At 38.6% G+C, this 22300-nt stretch overlaps 2 protein-coding genes across 3 annotated transcripts in view; one reads left to right on the top strand and one right to left on the bottom strand.

Moving 5' to 3' along the window:
• LOC128611188 (BTB/POZ domain-containing protein KCTD8-like) overlaps positions 1–15788 on the bottom strand; it is a 52280-nt gene extending 36492 nt beyond the window's left edge. Inside the window, exon 1 of the mRNA XM_053630524.1 lies at positions 15689–15788. The gene's annotated coding sequence lies outside the window, so the exon portion shown is untranslated. The remainder of the gene's footprint in view (positions 1–15688) is intronic.
• loxl3a (lysyl oxidase-like 3a) lies at positions 140–20936 on the top strand. 2 transcript variants are annotated; one of them, XM_053630521.1, is made up of 14 exons: positions 140–230; positions 1471–1753; positions 2084–2247; positions 4865–5070; positions 11598–11787; positions 12112–12292; positions 12542–12696; positions 13184–13354; positions 16201–16360; positions 16495–16738; positions 17934–18049; positions 18731–18867; positions 20160–20271; positions 20421–20936. In XM_053630521.1, exons 2-14 carry the CDS (start codon positions 1474–1476, stop codon positions 20492–20494), a joined length of 2190 nt encoding a protein of 729 aa, XP_053486496.1. In that variant the 5' UTR covers positions 140–230; positions 1471–1473; the 3' UTR covers positions 20495–20936. The 2 variants fall into 2 exon arrangements, with proteins under 2 accessions (XP_053486496.1, XP_053486497.1); XM_053630522.1 differs by lacking the exon at positions 140–230 and adding an exon at positions 998–1319.
• The last annotated feature ends 1364 nt before the right edge of the window (positions 20937–22300 follow it).

The following is a 22300-nucleotide window of genomic DNA, read 5'->3' on the forward strand; positions in this document are numbered from 1 at the left end:
AGCCAGAACAAACACACTGAGAAGTCTGCACCGCCCCCTTTGGAAACTGTTGAAAGTAGGCAGTGAGGACACAGTGAACTTCTCACCACAATCCCAGTGCAACCTCTGTCTCCAATCAGCTCTCTCTCGCCCCTGAACCTGAACACCGTTCCTGAACAGAGTCTACAGAAAGCTCCTTCTGTGCCATTAAGGGAAACTGGGCAGGTGTGAAGCAGATCCTATAAACCCAGGTAGGAGGAAGGTGTTTTTCTGTTAATCATTTCCAATCCATGAAGAGAAAAGAACAGAGAATTCGCTAAAGCAATTTCAGTATAAACTTTGAATGGCATTACTTTCTAACGGCAGTGTTGTAGCAAGTAGTTATATAAGAGATACAGCTGAAGGAGTCTAATTGAATCCAGTTGAATCCAGTAGAAATCATGAACAACTTTGTAGTTTCTAGTTGCTTTACTTTTTTAAGATCTATAATTTAAAAATTAATAATTAGAAGAATAATTAAAAATATATTTTAAAAAAGAAGTATAAAAGCAAAATGCAGTGTAAACACAGTAAAATAAGACAGTTAAAATAAATATTGTTTATGAATCCATTGTGAGTTACCTGAATTTCTGAAATATATATATTTATTATTTTTTTATGAGAATTGTTTTGTATGTTGAATGCAAAGTATGCAAGTTTAGCCCTGATTTCCCTGTTGCAGATTAATTTTGGGGATCACCAATAAATCCCCACCCTGTAGCTCAGTGACAAGTTTCTTGCAACTAGCAGGCTAAACTACTACAGATTTGGCAATGCTGGATTGGATGCGCTTCAATGGGGATCTCTCCAATTCTGAAATTTGGAAAGTTGTGCAGTGTCTATTTGACTTTAGGGCAAAAGTAACTAGCTTTTCCAACTGTCTGTATAAAAAAGTAAATTTAAATGATTATATATATATATATATATATATATAATATTTTTATACAGTAATTTTTACCCATTATTTTGAGGTGTGGCAATAATTCTGGTATTTACTGAATGTAAATATCATGTTTTTATTTATTTATTTTATTTATACCAAAAAGGGAGCTTAGTGGTTAGCATGTTTGCCTTGCACATCCAGGGTTGGGGTTTCGAATTCTGCCTCCAGCCTGTGTGAGCGGTGTTTGCATGGTCTCCCTGTCCTTCAGGGTTTCCTCCGGGAAATCCGGTTTCCTCCACCAGTCCAGAGACATGCGTTGTGGGCTGACTGGCACCCCATTCAGGGTTTCCCCTGCCTTGTGCCTCATGTTTCCTGGGATAGGCTCCAGATTCCCCCGTGACCCTGTGCAGTACAAGTGGTATGGAAGATGGATACCAAAGAATGTACACAATAAATATGTTAATATTGTGGTGTAAAAAGGTACTGCGGTTAATCAGACATGTCTACCACTGATCATCATTGATACTTTCTAAAATGTTCTCTTTACTTGTTTCTTTTTCCGACTTTAGACCATGGTGAGTGCTTGGGATGTAGTGCTGATACTGGGCTGTATGTGGCTCCCCTCCTGCATGTGTCAGACTGTCTCTCCTCAAGCTGGCAAACTAAAGCTCCGTCTTGCTGGCTACCCACGCAAACACAACGAGGGCCGAGTGGAGATCTTCTATAACAACGAGTGGGGCACAATCTGTGATGATGACTTCACTCTGAGTAATGCCCATGTGCTCTGTCGCCATCTAGGATTTGTGAATGCTATCAGTTGGTCACACAGTGCCAAATACGGCGCGGGCACAGGTTGGTGTAACAGCTGATGTTTTCCTTTGTGATTTGGAAATGAGGACACAGTATGAATCTTGAACATTTTACTTCAAATGTAAAGAAATTTACCCAGTGTGGTAAAAAAAAGTGGAGAAGGACCAGAATAGAGTTTTATGATCAATACAAATCCTCACTGCTTATATTAAACAATGTGAACCAGTAATATTTTTTGTAATCTTGGTCGTTAAATCGATTTATACCACACCATTGTTGAATTCTCAAATCTGTTCTGCCCTGTCCCTGTTTCCACTTGGCTTGCAGTACTAGCATGCTCATTAATTGTGCTCCATATCATGGTCTCTGTAGGTAAGATTTGGCTGGATAATGTAATATGCAGAGGCTCCGAAAGCAGCATTGAGAATTGTGTGTCTCGAGGGTGGGGCAACAGTGACTGCACTCATGAGGAGGATGCAGGGGTCGTCTGTAAAGATGAGAGGCTACCTGGGTTTTTTGAGGACAACATCATTGAGGTAAGATGAATAGGTCAAGAGGAATACATTGGCATGGGCACGGCTTTTTAATGCAAAGGAATTGTCATTTGAATTTCCCAAGTCTACAATATGTGCAATTGGTGATGTATGTAGCCCTATATGTTGCACTCTGAAAATCTGTGACATTGGGATGCATACAGCAGCTCATTCAAAACATAGTCATTTATTTTTTACATTTATTTTATAATTTGATAGAATATTTAGTTTAAGTTAGTGTACATGTTGCTCATGTCAAATTCAACTTTGAAAGATAAGTATATTGTGCTGTAAATGTTTTGTCTTTTCATTTTTTTTTGTCCCCTCATGCTGGAACTAATTATCATGCTTCAAACCGAGCAATTTGAATTAATTAAAGCGATGACTCAGATTCTACCAAAAGAATACAATAGGGCGAGTTCTATCAAAGCATTGTCATTATCTGAATGCTGTGAGTATTTTTTTTTTCTTACAGAAAAAAGGCCATTTTTGTCATTTGCTTTTGTTACTGTGATTGTTATTCATGTAGGTTATTTGATAAAACTCACACCAATTCATTTTTCAATTTGCATAAGTTCTACTGGGGTATTGCAGTGATGTGACCTAACAATGTTTTATTCACTTTCACGCTCTCTTTCTTCATGCATCTTCCCCTCTTTCCTCAGCTGATTTCTACAGGATGGGGTTTAAGAGTGTAGAGTAGAACATGGAGAAAGCTATCTGCTAGTGCAAGCTGTGCTGCAGCCTCTGCAGGAAATTAGCCTCTTATGGTCTGGCTGCCTGTGTACTGACCTCACGTCCTCACATCAAATGGAGAGTGTAGTAGTAAGAGAGGAGGAGTGGGGGGACAAACAGCTGCCTGGTCTCTTTACTTCACACACGCATACTTAGCTAGGCTGGATTATTGCATATTAGAGATTTTAGGTAGTAATTTTGCATAAATTCTAAAAAAACAATTAACATACAATGAAGAATTGTATGATGAGAAGTCTCACTACAAAGTATGCCATACAAATTTCTACCATAAAAAAAGAAGACAGTGGGACTGGAAACGTACCACGAAGCCACTCACAAACAAATACCCACATTTACCCACAAGCAAATGCACACTCATAAAGAAGCACAAAAACAGATACAGGGAAAGGAAGAGGTTCTGATTCTGTTCAGTTCTGCAAGGACAACATACCATGGCACTGAGTCCACAGACTGAGTGTACATACTTGAGCGTGTGTGTGTGTGTGTGTGTGTGTGTGTGTGTGTGTGTGTGTGTGTGCGTGTGTGTGTGTGTGTGTGTGTGTGTGTGTGTGTGTGTACGCACATGTACTCAGCTCACATCTGGATTTCTTGCATATCCTCAAAGTAGTTCCAATTTTCTAATGCTAACTTTGGCAATTGTATGTTTTTTTTTAATCCAATCACATACCAAATACTAATAATATCAGTATAATACATGGTGCCCCAAAAGTTTCCATATGTAAGGGAATTTAACACTTTTTGGCAAAATGTCTTCCAAAATATTTCATACTTAGTTTATATTATATATTATTTCAGACAGCCTTTAAGAACACCTTTGACGGAAGAAGAACGTATTGAACTCATTCTCATGGCTGGATCAGAAAGCTGTCGCAAGGTTGTGATGGACTTTAACAGGAAACATTGTATGCACATCATACACGACACTGCTGACAAACTAATTAACAAAGTCAAAAAGCCTGGAAGTGTTGCGGCCCAACCGAGAAGTGGACGTCCACGAACATCCACTGACGAAGGCACAACCAAAGTGGTGCTGGCAACAAAATCCCCTATGTATGAGACTTTTGGGACACCCCGTAGTAATATTTGCAATTTGCACATGGTGCATAATGGTGGTTTTGTATGAGCCATATTACAACTTTTTCTACAATAGGTATAGCCTATTAACTACTGGAGTTAGAAGAACTTGTATGGTGCTGTCATTTTCCCAGAATATTCCATACAAAAAACCTGATTGTCAAAGATGGAATCAGTTTTCAGGAATATTATTAGATATTCCTACTAGCTATGTGCACAGGCATTCAAATACCTGCTTAATCACTTCACGCAGTTTTATGGACAATAGAATAATGTATCGTTGCTCTTGCCAAGCCTTTTTGCTGTTGGGATTGCTTTTATGAAGGGATATGATATTATGCAATATTAGCCTATGATATGAATAGCCCAGCTACATTGAATAAACTTAGATAGATCTGTTCCTTAAACCTCTTAAAGTCCCACCTTATTATTCATACATTCACTTTAAAGCATAATATTCAGAAGCTACTATGAATTATTCAGTAACCACAGTGAAACTAATAGGAAAGGTATGTAGTTATACAAGTGAGGAATGTGAGTCTTGACCATTCATTGCCTCCTGGGACTTTAGGGGGCTACATCTGCAAAAGAGGTTTATTAATGACTAGACATAATGTAATATAATCCGCAAGCAACTCAAAAATGTGGCACTATAGCAAAATAATCCACATGGCGATTGTTCAAACCACTGTTCTAAAAGCAGTACATTCATATAGCATAGTTTTAAAGGCAGCTTGTGCTGCTACATACAACAAAAAAATGGTCTTAGTAACACAGCTGTATGTTTCAGATGCAGGTGGATGAGAACAGGCTGAAGGAGATCCGCTTGCATCCTGTCAGTGCCCAATTACCTACTACTAAGGGTGTGGTAGAGGTGAAGGATAAAGAAACCTGGGTTCATATCTGCAACACTGGCTGGACCACAGAAAACTCCCGTGTGGTCTGTGGTATGATGGGGTTTCCCTCAGGCAAGACCATGGCAAAGAGGGTATACAGGTATGAGATCAGGAATTACATATGGGTACTGGAATGGAATCCAGGAGCATCTCAAAAATTTGAATACCGTGGAAAAGTAATTTTTTTTCTGTAATTCAATTTAATGGGCGCATTGTGGCTTAGTGGTTAGCACGGTCGCCTCACACCTCCAGCGTTGGGGGTTCAATTCCTGCCGTGTGTGCGGAGTTTGCATGTTCTCCCCGGGCTGCTAATTTCCTCTGGGTACTCAGGTTTCTTCTCCCAGTTCAAAGACATGCATGGTAGGCATGTCCAAAGTGTCTGTAGTGTGTGAATGGGTGTGTGTATGTGATTGTGCCCTGCGATGGATTGGCACCCCGTCCAGGGTGTCCATGCTCCCCTGGATAGGCTCCAGGTTCCCCGTGACCATGTACGATAAGTGATATAGAAAATGGATGGATGGAATTCAATTCAAAAAGTGGAAGTTTCATATATATTTTAGATTCATTACACATAAAGTGAAATATTTCAAGCCTTCTTTTGTTTTAATCTTGATGATTACGTCTTACAGCTCATGGAAATCAAAACTTCAGTATCTTAAAATATTAGAATAAAGAATTTATAATAAATCATGCTGATACAAGTCAAGAGCTACAAGTACTGTTCACATTAAACATGAGAATGGGGAAAAATGTGATCTCATTGATTTTGACTATGACATGGTTTTTGCCAGACAGGCCAGTTTACTTCATAAACTGCTGATCTCTTGGGATTTTCATACACAACAATAACTGGAGTTTCATTGAATGATGCAAAGAAAAAATCCAATTAGAAGAGAATGGCCAAAAACTCAAATAACCACTCATGTCGAACCTTGATGTGGATGGGCTAGAACAGCAAAAGATCATACCAGGTTCCACTACTGTTAGCCAAGAACAGTAATCTAAGGCTACAATGACTATAGGCTCAACAAGGAAAAAAATACCAGGCATTAGTATGAGTAAATAAATAAATTAATTAATTAAAATATATGTTATATATATATATATATATATATATATATATATATATATATATATATATATATATACAGAGCCCTCCACTAATATTGGGACCCTTGGTAAATATGAGCAATGAAGGCTATTATTTGTTCAAAAATTCACAAAAATACTCTGCAACCATGGATATCAAACAATTGCAAACAAAACATAGGTTTGTAAAATAATATGTTAAAATATCTTTGTTTAATATACGTTTGCAACAATTCTTGGCACCCTTTTAGTCAATACTTTGTGCTACCTCCCTTTGCCAAGATAACAGCTCTGAGTCTTCTCCTATAATGCCTAATGAGGTTTGAGAATAAATGAGAAGGGATCTGAGACCATTCCTACATACAGAATCTCTCCAGATCCTTCACATTTTGAGGTCCACACTGGTGGACTCTCTTCTTCAGTTCACCCCACAGGTTTTCTATGGGTTCAAGTCAGGGGACTGGGATGGCCATGGCAGGACCATGATTTTATGGTCAGTAAACCATAAAATCATCTGTGTTGATTTTGTTGTATGTTTTGGATCATTGTCCTGCTGGAAGATCCAACCACCTCCCATTTTAAGGTTTCTGGTAGAGGCAGTCAGGTTTTCATTTAATATCTGTTGATATTTGATAGAGTCCACAATGCCAAGTGTCCTAACAAAATGAATAGGTCCTCTGGCAGAAAAACAGCCCTAAAACATTAAAGAGCCACCACCATATTTAACCGTGGACATGAGGTACTTTTCCATATGGCTTCCTCTGTGTGTGTGTTACATGCCTCTACTGTCTAGGGTCAGGGAGGGGGTAACAAGGAAACTTAAGGAAAACAGGGAGGGGGGGACTTAACAGGCAACCAAGCTCTCCCCTCCTGTTCCAGCACTCCAACACTTAAGAGTAACATTTATTTGGCAAGTTCAAAACACAAAAAGGGAAGTTTCAAAAAGACTTCAGACCAAGCCAAAATAAATTTTAAAAAGTTCAAATGTTCAAAATGAACAACAAAATTCTTACCTTCCTCCCTCTCTAACCAACACAGAAGAAAACATGGGCATTAACAAAAATGACATCCATATATATTTCATTTTCAGAAATATTATTCGAAATGCCGCTCTTTCCCTACAATTAGCACTCAATTACAACATGTGCTCAGCATAACTGATAACCTTTTCAAAATTATTAGAAAAGCATCCACGACGATTTCCTCAAGAAGCTGCTGAGAAAATGCCATAAACTCACAAAGCAGTCACTGAAATGTTGAAGAATGTGAAATATAATATAGATTTGTTTAACGATTCTGGTAAATGCATAATCATATATTGTATGTGTTGAGGGTGACGGGTAGTGTTTCCTCCGGGCTGTCTGGTTTCTTCTCATTTCCCAAAAAACATACTGGAAGGTGGATTGATATGACTGAGTGTGTGAATGTGTGAGCATAATGCCTTATGATGAACTGATATGTAATCCAGGGTGTATTCCTGCCTCATGCCCTGTATAGGCTCCAGATCCACCCCAACCTTTACCAAGATAAAGTGATTACTAAAGATAAATGATTGAAAATATGTCTTATTTCATAAGTTTTTATGACTTATTTTTTTTTTCCATTTCCAGATTTGTCCAAACTTACTACTGCATAGAACAAAAATATGATAAAGGGACAAATAAGGCATGAGTCTTCAGAATAATCATGGGAAGTGTTGATTGCATAGCTGAAGCCTGAGGAAAATAAGAAGCAACCAAGAGAGTTTCGCTGCTGGCTGCTTTCTGAGTCTTACATATAATTTTATCTTAGTCATTGAGTGTTGAATGCTTATCTTAATTTAGTGCATTGAGGAGTAGCTGCTCAAAGAACACATCTTATGTCACTGAAATAATCTCTTCTACAATGGAAAAAAAATCTGTCATGCCTTATAATGAAGTGAGATACAGTACACAATAGATATAAACATCATAATCCTAGCACTATCCTAGACTATTATTGATTCTGAGAGTTTCTAAAATTAATCCACTTGATCATAAATCTGATATTGTTCTGATGATATATCACTAGTATTTGCATGGTCCTTGACAGTTAATAACTTTCATCTGTGAGACCTAATGCCAAAATATTGCTGGAGGCTCTGGTGAATGGGCCTATTCTTTTGTGAGTTTATGGCTTGTCCATGTGTATGATGTATTTTTATCAATTTCTGAAGTATTTGTCTAGCCCCCCCTCCTGTAGTCTGTCTGTCTGTCTCTTTCACTGTCTCTTTCTGTGCAGAAACTGCAGTCCACGTCAAAGACACTTTTGCAGATTCGCACCAGATGGTGAAATGTAAGCAGAGAGTGCTGTGCTACACAGACCATGTTCATGAGTGATAGAAAATGTGTGTGTGCACAGGAAGGAACCAGTGAAAAAGGGGGTGGGGGTGGAGATTAAAAAGAGCAAAAAGGAGGCTGATTGAGTCTTTGAAAGGATAAGCTCACTGAGAAAGGTATTTGAAAAAAAAGCATGATTTAGAAAAATACATTTGCTGTTAAATTGATCATCATTATGACAAATTAAGGGCCATATTCAGAATTGAGATACACCCTCCGAAATAATAGTACTAAACTGTACCTATCCTTGTTGCAAGGGTAGTGCTCTCAATCAAGGATACATCATTTATACCTTTTAATATGCATCTTTCATCTGGAAACATGAATATAGTGTACCTTTAAAATGATTTAAGGTACATATGTGAACTGTCATTAATTTTTAGAGTAAAGCTTTAAAGGTTTACATGCAAAAGGTTTACCACTGAGGGTACCACCACAGCAACAAGGAACATGTAGATTTGGTTATATCAAATCTTAAGGTCTCCCATTTGGGAAGCCCTTTACTGATTAGCTAAGTGGAGTTGGTACCTTTGGTGTGAATGTTCATAATAGATCATTTCTGTTTCTTCACTAAACACTTTATCCTGGTCAGGGTTGTGGTGGATCTGGAACATTGGATGGATACGTTGGGTGGGATAGCAGTAAATTACAAAGCACCATGCACACTCACATCATCACACTAATTTACACCTAGGGGTAATATGGCGTAACCAATCCATCTACCAGCATGTTTTTTGGAGGTGGAAGGAAAATTGAGTAGCCAGAGGAAACAATATACTCTTGGGGAGAACACATGAAACTCCACACAGACAGTAACCCAGGCTCTGGATTGAATCAGGGACCCTAGACTTGTGAGGTAGCAGAGCTACCCACTGTGCCATTATGCCATGGTTTCCATTAAAAGAAATAGATATTTATAGTCTGAGAATGTTTTCTGCTATGCAGTTGATGCAAAGCTGTTTATGAAAATGACCTTTCACCTTTTATGTCATACCAGATTTTCCATAGTTATGCAATCTCTCATGCTAGTAGCTGAGATTTGATCTTAACCAAAAAAACCTGGGGAAATGCCTGAGCATGTCAAGAGCATATATTGCCATGTGTGTTGTACACCCAGTAGATGGAGACAGACACACTGCATAGCTTAAATTTAAAAATGCATCAAATGAAATGCTACACTTTCAGTATTTTCGTATATGTAAACTGTCTCAAATGATAATTGTATGATCTGTATTCCTATAGATATTACAGACTTATATTTTAACATCAGCTCAATTTGAATGGTCTCTCCCTAGAAAATGCAGTGAGAGTTACAGTGCATCCGGAAAGTACTCACAGTGCTTCACTTTTTCCACATTTTATGTTACAGCCTTATTCCAATATGGATTAAATTCATTATTTTCCTCAAAATTCTACAAACAATATCCCATAATGACAACGTGAAAGAAGTTTATTTGAAATCTTTGTAAATTTATTAAAAATATAAAAAAAAGCACATGTACATAAGCATTCACAGCCTTTGCCATAACACTCAAAATTGAGCTCAGGTGCATCCTGTTCCCACTGATCATCCTTGAGATGTTTCTACAACTTGACTGGAGTCCACCTGTGGTAAACTCAGTTGATTGTACATGATTTGGTAAGGCACACACCTGTCTATATAAGGTCCCACAGTTAACAATGCATGTCAGAGCACAAACCAAGCCATGAAGTCCAAGGAACTGTCTGTAGACCTCCGAGACAAGATTGTATCGAGGCACAGATCTGGGGAAGGGTACAGAAACATTTCTGCACCATTGAAGGTCCCAATGAGCACAGTGGCCTCCATCATCTGTAAATGGAAGAAGTTTGGAACCACCAGGACTCTTCCTAGAGCTGGCTGCCCGGCCAAACTGAGCGATCGGGGGAGAAGGGCCTTAGTCAGGGAGGTGACCAAAAACCCAATGGTCACTCTGACAGAGCTCCAGCGTGTCTCTGTGGAGAGAGGAGAACCTTCCAGAAGAACAACCATTTCTGCAGCACTCCACCAATCAGGCCTGTATGGTAGAGTGGCCAGACGGAAGCCACTCCTCAGTAAAAGGCTCATGACAGCCCACCTGGAGTTTGCCAAAAGGCACTTGAAGGACTCTCAGACCATGATGAAACAAAGATTGAACTCTTTGGCCTGAATGGCAAGCGTCATGTCTGGAGGAAACCAGGCACCAGTCATCACCTGGCCAATACCATACCTGGAGTGAAGCATGGTGGTGGCAGCATCATACTGTGGGGATGTTTTTCATGGCCCGAACTGGGAGACTAGTCAGGATCGAGGGAAAGATGAACGCAGCAATGTACAGAGACATCCTTGATGAAAACCTGCTCCAGAGCGCTCTGGACCTTAGACTGGGGTGAAGGGCCATCTTCCAACAGGACAACGACCCTAAACATACAGCCAAGATAACAAAGGAGTGGCTACAGGACAACTCTGTGAATGTCCTTGAGTGGCCCAGCCAGAGCCCAGACTTGAACCCGATTGAACATCTCTGGAGAGATCTGAAAATGGCTGTGCACCGACACTCCCGATCCAACCTGATGGAGCTTGAGAGGTCCTGCAAAGAAGAATGGGAGGAACTGCCCAAAAATAGGTGTGCCAAGCTTGTAGCAACATACTCAAAAAGACTTGAGGCTGTAATTGGTGACAAAGGTGCTTCAACAAAAGTATTGAGCAAAGGCTGTGAATACTTATGTACATGTTTTTTTTTTGTTGTTTTTTATTTTTAATAAATTTGCAAAGATTTCAAACAAACTTCTTTCATGTTGTCATTATGGGGTATTGTTTGTAGAATTTTGAGGAAAATAATGAATGTAATCCATTTTGGAATAAGGCTGTAACATAAAATGTGTGCACTGTACATTGGATTCTCATCAGTAAGCGGCTAAAATGTTAGAAATGCGTCAGTTGTGTCAAACGGGTTGAGGTGGCAATCCCAGATTGCTCAAATTGACCTGGAAAGGTGTAACAGCCTATTAGACTAATGTAAAGTAATTTATAACGCAACATCTACTGTATGCTTATTCCACTCTAGCTGTGTCTCATTCTATATGACTTTCTTTTTTTTGTTGTTTAACTTTCAACAGTTTTATTATTTCCTGTTGGTTGTTGATTTGTTTACTAATCCTTTTATGTAATTACTGTCCCTAGTCATAATAGTGTGTATAGGATTCACTCTGTGGCCTGCAGTGGGAATGAAGCACATCTCTCTGCCTGTACCATGGTGTTCAGTAAGAACACTAGCATAGCCTGTCCTGCTGGAGGTCCTGCTGCAGTCAGTTGTGTGTCTGGACCCCAGTTCACTCAAGGTCACAAACACAAGAGCAAGCAAAACCGTACAGTAAGCTCAAACTTGTTGCCTCTTGAAGGAATAGTGCACACTGTAGGAAGTAATTTTACTAGCAGCTTCTCTCAAAGCTATGAAAATGTATGGAATGGGTTTGTGCTGAAAACTTACTATAGTGTAAGAGCATTTATGGAAAATCTCAAATTGTGTAATGTTGTTGACTTTGAAAAATACTCCATACAAACTTTCTCTTTCTCTGCTTTCTCTTTAGCAGTAAACCATCACTTTAGAATAAGGACTAGATTTCAGTCATTAGTTAGAATAAGGACTATTTAAAGTTATAACAGTAACAAAGGTAGTTCTTTGTCTCTGACCCAGTCTAAGGTGCGTCTAAAGGGTGGTGCGAGGACAGGGGAAGGCCGGGTGGAGGTGCTGAAGGACTCTGTGTGGGGTACAGTGTGTGATGACCACTGGAGCTTGCAGTCGGCTAGCGTGGTATGCAGAGAATTGGGCTTCGGTACTGCTAAAGAGGCTCTGACTGACGCACGCATGGGCCAAGGTGGATTACACTGAGCAACGAGCACCTAACTTTTAGCTTGAACAGAAAGTGTTTAGCCATTATAGGCTGATATAATGAAATACTGATAATGTCTCTAAAGCTTTCTGAACAGAGCATGCATGCATGTGAAACTATTATAAGCCATTTTTGTGCAAAATTATTATTGTGCATCGTTCTCGGTGATGTAACCTTCATTTTGCTCATATTAATCAGAAAATGCAATATTGTGTAATGGTAACCTGACCATAGGCACAGGACACATCTACATGAATGAGGTACGGTGCCGTGGGAATGAGAAGACATTGTGGGCTTGCCCTCATAACAACATCACTGCTAAGAAGTGCAAACACACGGAGGATGCTGCAGTGAGGTGCAACGCCCCTTACATGGGCTTTGAAAAAAGGGTCAGAATCTCTACTTCTAGATGCATAGCTTAATAGTTCGAATTACAACACTTTTTTTTTCCTAATGGGTCTGATATCTTTTATAAACTTATTGTCAACTCAGAGGTCAACTAAGTTACACTTGTTTTGTTACATTTTAATCAATCAATTATTTATATAGTCTATTATGAATATTTGATGGCATACATTTTGTTCTTCACTGAGTTGACAAAGAAATCAGTCAAAGATACTTTTTCCTGAAAGTATCCAAAATTTCATTTTAGATTATGTATTAAAAAAAAACAACAACAACAACAACAAAAAAACTTTCAGTAAAGAGCACAATGGTTTTTTCCACTTTATGACTGATGTTTAGTGTACCCTTAATTGTAGAATCACCCCATGATCTTTCATGGATGCACTACCTAATGACTTTAAATGAGTCACTGGATTGAACAGCGTTTTACTTTTCTTTGCTCGTTGTTGCTTGTCTCTAAACTCATCATAGATCCGTATAACTGGAGGCCGTACACAACTGGAGGGTCGGGTGGAGATTCTGGCCCCTAATGCTGATGCTTTAGAGGAGTGGGGCCTGATCTGTGGGGATGACTGGACTTCTCGAGAGGCCATGGTGGCATGCAGACAGCTGGGACTGGGACATGCTAGCAGCGGCCTCAGAGTAAGAATTCCCAGAATGTCAAGAGCAGGTGTATTATATCAGAGGTACCCAGCTCAGTTAGCGGAGACTTATTTGCTCAATCTAACATGCCTGGAATTATTTTTGGCAAAAGTGAGAAGTTGTGCATCAAGATGTATCTGCTTTGACCTTACTGAAGATTAACAATGTATAGCTGTGTATCTTAAAAACATAGAATTGTCAGATAGAGCCATATATTTACTGTGCAGGGAGGTAGTTGCCAAAAGTATGGATGTGCTCCAGTGCCTTAAATAAGCAGAGTATTAAACAGGAGTGGATCTCTATAACAACATGCTGAGATTGTAGCATAAGTTATCTCAGGACAAGAAACAAAACACACAGAGACTATTGTGCAATACGAAACGGGTTGCATTTGTAGATTCAAGATGTGGACTGACAGGTTCCAGATGCTGGAAAACTCAGAAGTACTACAAGGTTGTCATTTTCATAACTATAAAGCTTAAGCACTTGCTGTACTGTCGTATAATATCCTCCTTAATTAGCGATGCGTTGTTCATGAAAAAAGTCAGCTGCTCAAGTCGGCTCTTTAGTTGAGAATGGTTGGTAAATGAAGACTAGAGCATATGACCTTTTTATTACTATTAAAAGTATTTTTGGAAATGCAGAACCATGTTATAATAACAAGGACTGGCATTTGGCAAATGAGTTAAATATTTTGCATCAGGCACTTCTGTGGCAGACAACAAAGTAAATTAACAATATAGGGAATAAAATTGGCTTATTTCATTGATAATAGACCACAAACTGGTCATAACTCATTATGACAGTACAGATTGTTAGATCATTGTATATGATTTGATTAACAGTGTGGCTTCTGCTTGGTTGGAATGAAAACCTGCCCTCACACCGGCCCTTTCCGGATAAGATTGCCCACCCCTGGTCTAACAACACTGCTTCTTCTTATGCTAATGCATTCAGTGATGTTTATAGTATATGAGCAGTTTTCAAGATTAATGGGCAGGAATCTTCCTCAAATAACTTAAAGTTCAAGTGGTTTTATTGTCATTTCAACTAGAGATGCACCGATACCGATAACCGATTATTCAGAGTGATATCGGCCGATACTGATAACCGATAGTTCTGCCTTTTATACCTTCTTTTAAATTAATAATGATTCATTTAAAAGAATTCTGAAAGAAATCCAAATAAAAACTTGATTCGCTCATTTTCAACAAGTTGTTTCACAGTAACTGGTCTCATAAACAGAAAACACATTACTCAAATTAACATGAACACATGAACTACATTCTGAAGATTAAAGTAAGATTTCTTGGCTTATTGAATGTTATTAATTCATATTAACATTGACTGAATTCTAAAAAACCTCCTGTTAGTCTCACATTCACTCACCACTTACAAAAGCATTTCTACATCATTAACATCAAACTGGTAATATATAATATAAACTTTGTATATATTAACATTAACTGGATACAAATACATGAAATATACAAATACTCTACAAATATATTTTATGTGCAATATATACTTTTTTTGTCAATTCATCTTCAACTTAAATCTTTCAACAGTGTACTGGCCCTTTAATTCAGAATGAGGGCGAGTGGGGGGTATTGACTCGACACAGAAACTTCTGCGTCGTAAAATTTACTTCCAGTGTAAAATTTTAGCGGTGCAGAGTTTACAGAACTTACAAACTGCAGTTTTGTCATCATTCCAGACAAGAGACATCTTTACAGCACAAAATCGATGTGTTTTCCCACCCCCTTTTTATTGACAGGATATAATCGGTCCTGATCATCTGATGTTTTTAAACTATTGGCCGATAGCGGGAAAAATAGCCTTTATCGGCTGATACCGATTATCAGCCGATACAATGGTGCATCTCTAATTTCATCCAAATACAGCTGGTCAAGTACACAGTGAAATGAAACAACGTTCCTCTAGGACCATGATGTTACATAAAACAACACACTAACCCCATGAGACGACACAGAACTAAATAAGATCTACACATTCTACACAAAGTGCACGTGCAAATGTGTGCTAACAACACAGGACAATACAATACTACTAAAACAGGACAATAGGCACAGTGACAGTGTAGCACTGAACAGTACATAGTTTTAGTGCTGGAGATAGGTGCCAAGGAGTAACAATATAATTTAAAAATGGTATAATTGTAAACATAACATGCTATGACTTAGTTTTCAGCAAATTAGCTTATACCAAATATGGACATAGCAGTTATTGTAGTAGCAGCCAGGTAAAGTGTAAATTGCTCAACTTAAAGTTAAGCACTGACACAAAAGCACAATAATACGAATGAATTAATACCTTGCATAATAGAATTGCAGTCCAGTTTATATTCACTGGCTTGTCATCAGGTAACTCAGTGACTAGCCCTTGCAGAGATCCGGGATCCATGTAGAGATCCTTATGGTCAGGGGCAGTACAGGCCACGAGGGCAGAGCAGGTGTACAGGTTGGCTCCAGGTGGCACACTAAGCAGGCCATGGAGGCCTGCCGTCATCTAGGCCTTGGTTATATCCTGCATGCAAACACAATAATAAAGGACTGCTGTATGAATAAGCATTTTCATTCCTGAATTTAAATTTGTAAAAACGCAACAAATACTCATGCTATGATTTTGTAGATGCAAACATGTATAGTACTGTATATCATGGATCTGTACTCCAGTAATACATGACAGAAGCAACTAAACACAATCTATCTGGTTTAATCTACCATTGTTATCAGACTGCTTGTGCACTCTCATTATTATGAGAGATAAGGTCAATAGATTACTCGTTATTCTGTGTCATTAGCATCGTCCTCTTTGTTACTAAGGAAACCTGGTACTGGGACAGCGGCAACGTGACTGAGATGGTGATGAGTGGGGTGAAGTGTCGTGGAGACGAGATGACTCTAACTGAGTGTCAGCATCATAGTGTTGTTAGCTGTAAGAGGGCAGGAGCTGCATTTGCTGCTGGAGTTATCTGCACAGACAGTAAGTAATATGTGCATTGACCAATCGACATGATAGCACCTGGTTTATGGTTTATTAAGTTTTTTATGTTATTGCTTTAGTAAGAGACAAACATAAATAAACATAAACGTATCCTCATCTCCCACAATCCTTAGCGGCATCAGACTTGGTCCTGAATGCCCCTCTGGTGGAGTACAGTGTCTACATAGAAGATCGGCCGCTGCATTTGCTCTACTGTGCAGCAGAGGAAAACTGTTTATCTAAATCTGCAGCCAACGCCAACTGGCCGTACGGACAGAGGCGTCTACTTCGCTTCTCCTCGGAGATCCACAACGTGGGCCAGGCTGACTTCCGTCCCCGTTTGAGCCGTAATTCCTGGGTGTGGCACGAATGCCACAGGTAAACATTTGGGCAGATAATCAGAACTGCTTGTTGGTCTCTAACTGTAAATATAAGTATTTGTCAGAGGCTGCTTTGTGATGACTACTGATAGAGGATCTATCAGCTAAAGGCAACTAAAGGACTAAAAACAATTCAACATAACAGTGAGGTTTTGCTGTTAGCTCCTAAAAACAAATGGTAAATGGCCTGCAGTTATATAGTGCTTTTATCCAAAGCGCTTTATACTGTGTCTCCTTTACCCATTCACACACCAATGGTAGCAGAGCTGCCATGCAAGGTGCTAACTTGCCATCGGGAGCAACTTGGGGTTCAGTGTCTTGCTCAAGGACACTTCGGCATGTGGAGTCGTGTGGGCCAGGAATCGAACCGCCAACCCTACAGTTAGTGGACAACCCGCTCTACCACCTGAGCCACAGCCGCCTCATTGACAAATGAGCAACAACTTCTTGCTCACCATTTTCCAGTCATGTTCAATGTCATATTAATGAGAAATTCAATGAAAAAAAGTAGTAGAGACACCACATGGCACAATTTCGATGATTTATGGCAGACACAGCTTGGTTAGTTAGTGATCTACAAGATGACAAGCACAACAGTGTTAATATTGGTATTAGTATAAAAGTTAAAGCTTTGCAACAGATGACGTGAGGCAGCTGGGCAGATTAAAGCGCTGCTGCATCAGTCTCTTTAGTTAGAAATGAAGCAAGGTCTAAATCCCACTGGCACCACTATCAGCAGGTAGTTGAAAGGCATTGTGGCAAATGTAGGAAACCAAAGTGAAAATAAAGCAAAGTGTTGATAAAATGAAGTTTAAACTAAAATGGCCAACTAAAAATTTGATTACAAATATAAATTATGAACGCCATCGATGATCCCAATTAGAAAGATTAATATGCAAGTCATTCAGGGTGGATTTATCTTTAATTTACAGAACTGAGCTCTAAAGTTTATACCATGGGTTGAGTCCCCACCTGTTGAGTTTGTCAATATTTAAATTTGCTTCTGGAACACACATAAAGCTTAGTACTAGATACTGTAATGTCCTAGTCATATTTTAGTTATTTTATGTGTTGTGAGCAGGCATTAAAGTGAATTAGTCAAGTTTTGTATTTGGAAATGGTTCTAAGAGCAGTAATAAATCCTGCTGTAATTTTGCCTACAGTACTCACTACCTGTGTGTTACCCCTACCAGGCACTATCACAGCATGGATATCTTTACCAACTACGACCTGCTGGATCTCAATGGCACAAAAGTGGCAGATGGTCACAAAGCGAGCTTCTGCCTCGAGGACACAGACTGCAATGAAGGTAAGGCAGGGGTTATGATTATGGTGCTTTTGATGTGCAGAGGCCTGGGCTGCACATATGGGTCTGATTTTGCATTTTATCTGTGAAATGTAGATGTAGGACAGCTGTATTTGAATCATCAGCAAAATGTACCATTTTAAGGAAAAAGTAAGGTTTGAATTCCAGCTTGCACATCTGGATATAAAGGTGTATACACGTTTTAGAGCAACATATGCTTCCAATCAGAATCCATCCCATCTTTACTTCTGAGAGACTCTCTAAGATACTATTTTTATACCCAGTCATGTTACTGACCTGTTGTCAATTAACCTAATTAGTTGCTAAATGTTTCCTCCAGCTGTTTCTTTTTAGTGACCCAGCGGGTTTTCCAGCCTTTTGTTGCCCCGTCCAAACTTCTTTGAGATGTGGTGCGACCATCAAATTAAAAATGACCTTGTTTTTTATCTTAAAATGGTACATTTCCTCAGTTTAAACATTTGATATGTTTTCTATGTTCTATTGTGAATAACATACGGGTTTATGAGTTTTGCAAACCACTGCATTCTGTTTTTATTTACATTTTACACAGCGTACCAACTTTTTTGGACTTGGGGTTGGATTTGTCTTCATGATTGGATAGTTTTTAGGTTACATGTTCATAGAAAATGAGAAGCATACGATTTGTTAACTTCATTGCTACAGGTGTTTCAAAACAATACGAGTGTGCCAACTTTGGTGAGCAGGGCATCACGGTTGGCTGCTGGGACACATACAGACATGATATAGACTGCCAGTGGATTGATATCACTGATGTTAAACCCGGAAACTACATACTGCAGGTAAACACTAAGAACCTTATTCGTAAACAATAAATAAATAAATCATTGTCATACAAACACAATCCACAACAGATATCTATTTTTTTTTTTTGGAAATGCAGAACAACTCTATAATGGCAAAGAAATGTAAATATGGTGTTCACAGTCTGCACTCTTCTCTATTTATTTTTTTTATTCATTTTCATGAGATTCATTTACATGTGATTCGTTTTCATGTGATTCATTTACTGATTTGCTTCTCTTTAAATCCAGTTTTAGACTGTGATATTACAAAGGTCTTTCCAGATTATTACTTGCCACACTGTATGAGATAACCCCAATAAAATTGCCTGAATTCTATAATATAATTTGTTCACCATGTTAGGTTTAAATCCTCTAAAAACAGATTCGCAATTGAAGAACATTACTCTGTTCCAATTCACATCCTTCAAAGCATTGGCATGTTTTGTTTATTTTCACAATTGCCACTACTGTATTTTAGCTAATTCTTGAGTTTGATCTCACCCTATGCTGTCTTGTAATTATTATATTTTAAATGAGCATTGTAATAAATTCATTCACAGTTTTTTTTTTTCCTTTTTATACTAACAAAGGGAAACAAAATTAAAAAGTACAATCACCGAAAACAGATGCCTTTTTTTTTCTGGAAATGCAGAACAACACTATAATGGCAAAGAAATGTAAATATGGTGTTCACAGTCTGCACTCTTGTGGCAGACATATGATACTGCAACAGCACAGCAAATTAATAATACTTCAACATACACTCACCGTCCACTTAAATAGGAACACTTGTACGCCTGCTCATTTATGCCATTATCTAATCATTCAATCAATCCCAGTTTCTGAAATACTCAAACCAGCCCATCTGGCACCAACAACTATGCCACAGTTAGTCACAGAGATCACATTTGTTCCCCCATTCTAATGTTTGATGTGAACATTTACTGAAGCTCTGGACCTGTATCTGTATGATTTTATGCATTGTGTGCTGATATATGATTGAATGATTAGATAACTGCATAAATGAGCAGGTATACAAGTGTTCCTATTAAAGTGGACAGTGAATGTAGGTTTCACTTTAGGAGGGTGAAGCATGTAAAAAAAAGAAAAAAAAGAAAAGAAAAAAGGTTTATTAAACTGACATAGCACACAATGCTATACTGAACGAGGGAAAACACACCTGTAGGATTCATTAGTTAATATTAACATAAACTGGTCAGTCATTTGTTTATTTAGCACTTTCTTCCTCCAAAAAATGTAACGCATTTTGCTGGCTCTGTCTCTCACAGGTTATACTAAACCCCAACTTTGAGGTAGCAGAAAGTGACTTCACCAATAACGCCATGCGCTGCAATTGCAAATACGATGGTCATCGAGTCTGGCTGCATAAATGCCACTTAGGTAACTACTAACCCTATTTGTATAGATCTGCAGTGTTTAGACTTTTCACTTTTCAACACATCCCACCATTGATTAGCTCATTATTTATTGTCTACCTTCTATGTTTCTTGTTAGCAATACAATCATTTTATTTCATATTTTGTTCTTAGGTGATTCATACAGCGAAGAAGCAGAGAAGGAGTTTGAACTTTATCCTGGTCAGCTGAATAATCAGATCTTATAACACCAATCACCATCACCAGGAACTGCTTTAAGCCACAATGAGAATAGCTTTATAATATACCTAACTATTTATTCTTACTGAATAGTTTTAATATAGCGTCCACCAAGTCCAAACCAGAGATATCTCTTTACCAACATCTGAGGAGTTCTGTGGAATACCATGGACAACAGCTAGCATTTTTGCGTACAGTCAGCTCAGGAGCAGTGGAACAGAGGACCTTAAATTAGCCCTTTGTCTAAAAAGAAAGAAAAGGAAATAGCTGAAGGGAGCAGCCCGATTTTGTACTTCCTCATTAACGAACCAGTCCACGTTCATCCTTCTTCTAGTCCCTATATTAGATAAATAAGCTTTTAGAAAACTTAAAGCATTTTAAAGGGAATGTTCATAATGGATGCATTTATAAAATGTTGAGCATATTTTTCAATAAAATGTTTGAACTATATGTATTTATCCCTGGTGATTTTAGTTTATATAAACTTTAAGAAAGTGGCTTTTCAGCATATATATGTGCACTTTATCCTTGTTTGTGACATTTACATTTATTCATTTAGCAGACGCTTTATCCAAAGTGACTTACAAATGAGAAAAATACAAGCAAAGCGATATATCAAGCAGAGAACAATACAAGTAGTGCTCCCATACAAGATCCATTAATTGAGTTCCAGAAGAAGCAAAGTGCACAGAGTAGAGGTGTAAGTGCAAAATTTTATTTTATTTATTTATTTATTTATTTTATGAGTTGGTTAGGTGTTCACGGAAGAGGTGGGTCTTTAGCTGTTTTTTGAAGATGGTGAGAGATTCCGTGGTCCGGATTGAGGTTGGAAGTTCATTCCACCACTGAGGAACAGTTACTGTGAAGGTTCTGGAAAGGGACCTTGCGCCACGTTGAGTGGGAACTACTAAACGTTGGTCACTAATCGATCGCAGATTGCGTGAGGGAACGTAAGCCTTCAGGAGAGAGTTGAGGTAGCATGGTGCTGTTTCAGACAAGGTCTCGTAGGTGAGCATCGAGGCCTTGAATTTGATGCTGGCAGCTACCGGAAGCCAGTGGAGGGAGATGAAGAGGGGTGTGACATGGGTTCTCTTGGGCTGGTTGAAGACGAGGCATGCTGCAGCATTCTGAATCATTTGAAGGGGTTTGATGGAGCTGGCTGGGAGGCCCGAAAGTAGTGAGTTGCAGTAGTCCAGTTTTGAGATAACAAGAGCCTGGACTAGTATCTGTGTAGCCTGTTCGGTGAGGTAGGGTTGGATTTTCTTGATGTTGTACAGGATGAACCTACAGGACCCGTGCAGTTGTTGAGATGTGGTCTGTAAAGGTCAAGCTGTCATCAAGAATCAATTTCATATTTCATATCCATTTCATATGGCATGAAGTTAAACTCTCAAACTCCATCTATATTTTACGAAAGCCCTAAGCGGCCACGCATTATTACTTTTTTGTTTTTGTTGTTTTCTCGTGATCTCGACATAACAAAAGTTGTTTTATCATGATGTAATTTTATATCTTGTACTTTGTGAATGGGACTGATGTTACATTGAGGGCGTAGGTTTGGTCTCAATATTGGAAGGGACACCCATCCACCCCGGAAAAAAAAGGACTGTTTAATGTTGACAACCAACTGGTTTATTAAAATATAACATCTATATTTACAGTAAGATCTGTATTTACATTTAAATACAAATTATACAAAGCAACAGATCAAAGAATAAAAGAAAGTAAACTATGAAATTACTTGTTAACGGAAAAGAGAAAAAAAAACAAAAAAATGTTTTGCATCCAACATCAACATTCTTCATGATAGTCCT

This window comes from Ictalurus furcatus, chromosome 8 (genome assembly GCF_023375685.1).
Source record: "Ictalurus furcatus strain D&B chromosome 8, Billie_1.0, whole genome shotgun sequence".
Classification (NCBI taxonomy): Eukaryota; Metazoa; Chordata; class Actinopteri; order Siluriformes; family Ictaluridae; genus Ictalurus; species Ictalurus furcatus.

What these genes read in the sequence shown, in the direction of transcription:
- loxl3a (XM_053630521.1), top strand. Translation starts at nt 1,474, where the DNA reads ATGGTGAGTGCTTGGGATGTAGTGCTGATACTGGGCTGTATGTGGCTC. An exon ending in CAAATACGGCGCGGGCACAG is followed by an intron (nt 1,754 to 2,083) that starts GTTGGTGTAACA and finishes TGGTCTCTGTAG; the next exon opens with GTAAGATTTGGCTGGATAAT. An exon ending in CCGGAAACTACATACTGCAG is followed by an intron (nt 18,868 to 20,159) that starts GTAAACACTAAG and finishes TGTCTCTCACAG; the next exon opens with GTTATACTAAACCCCAACTT.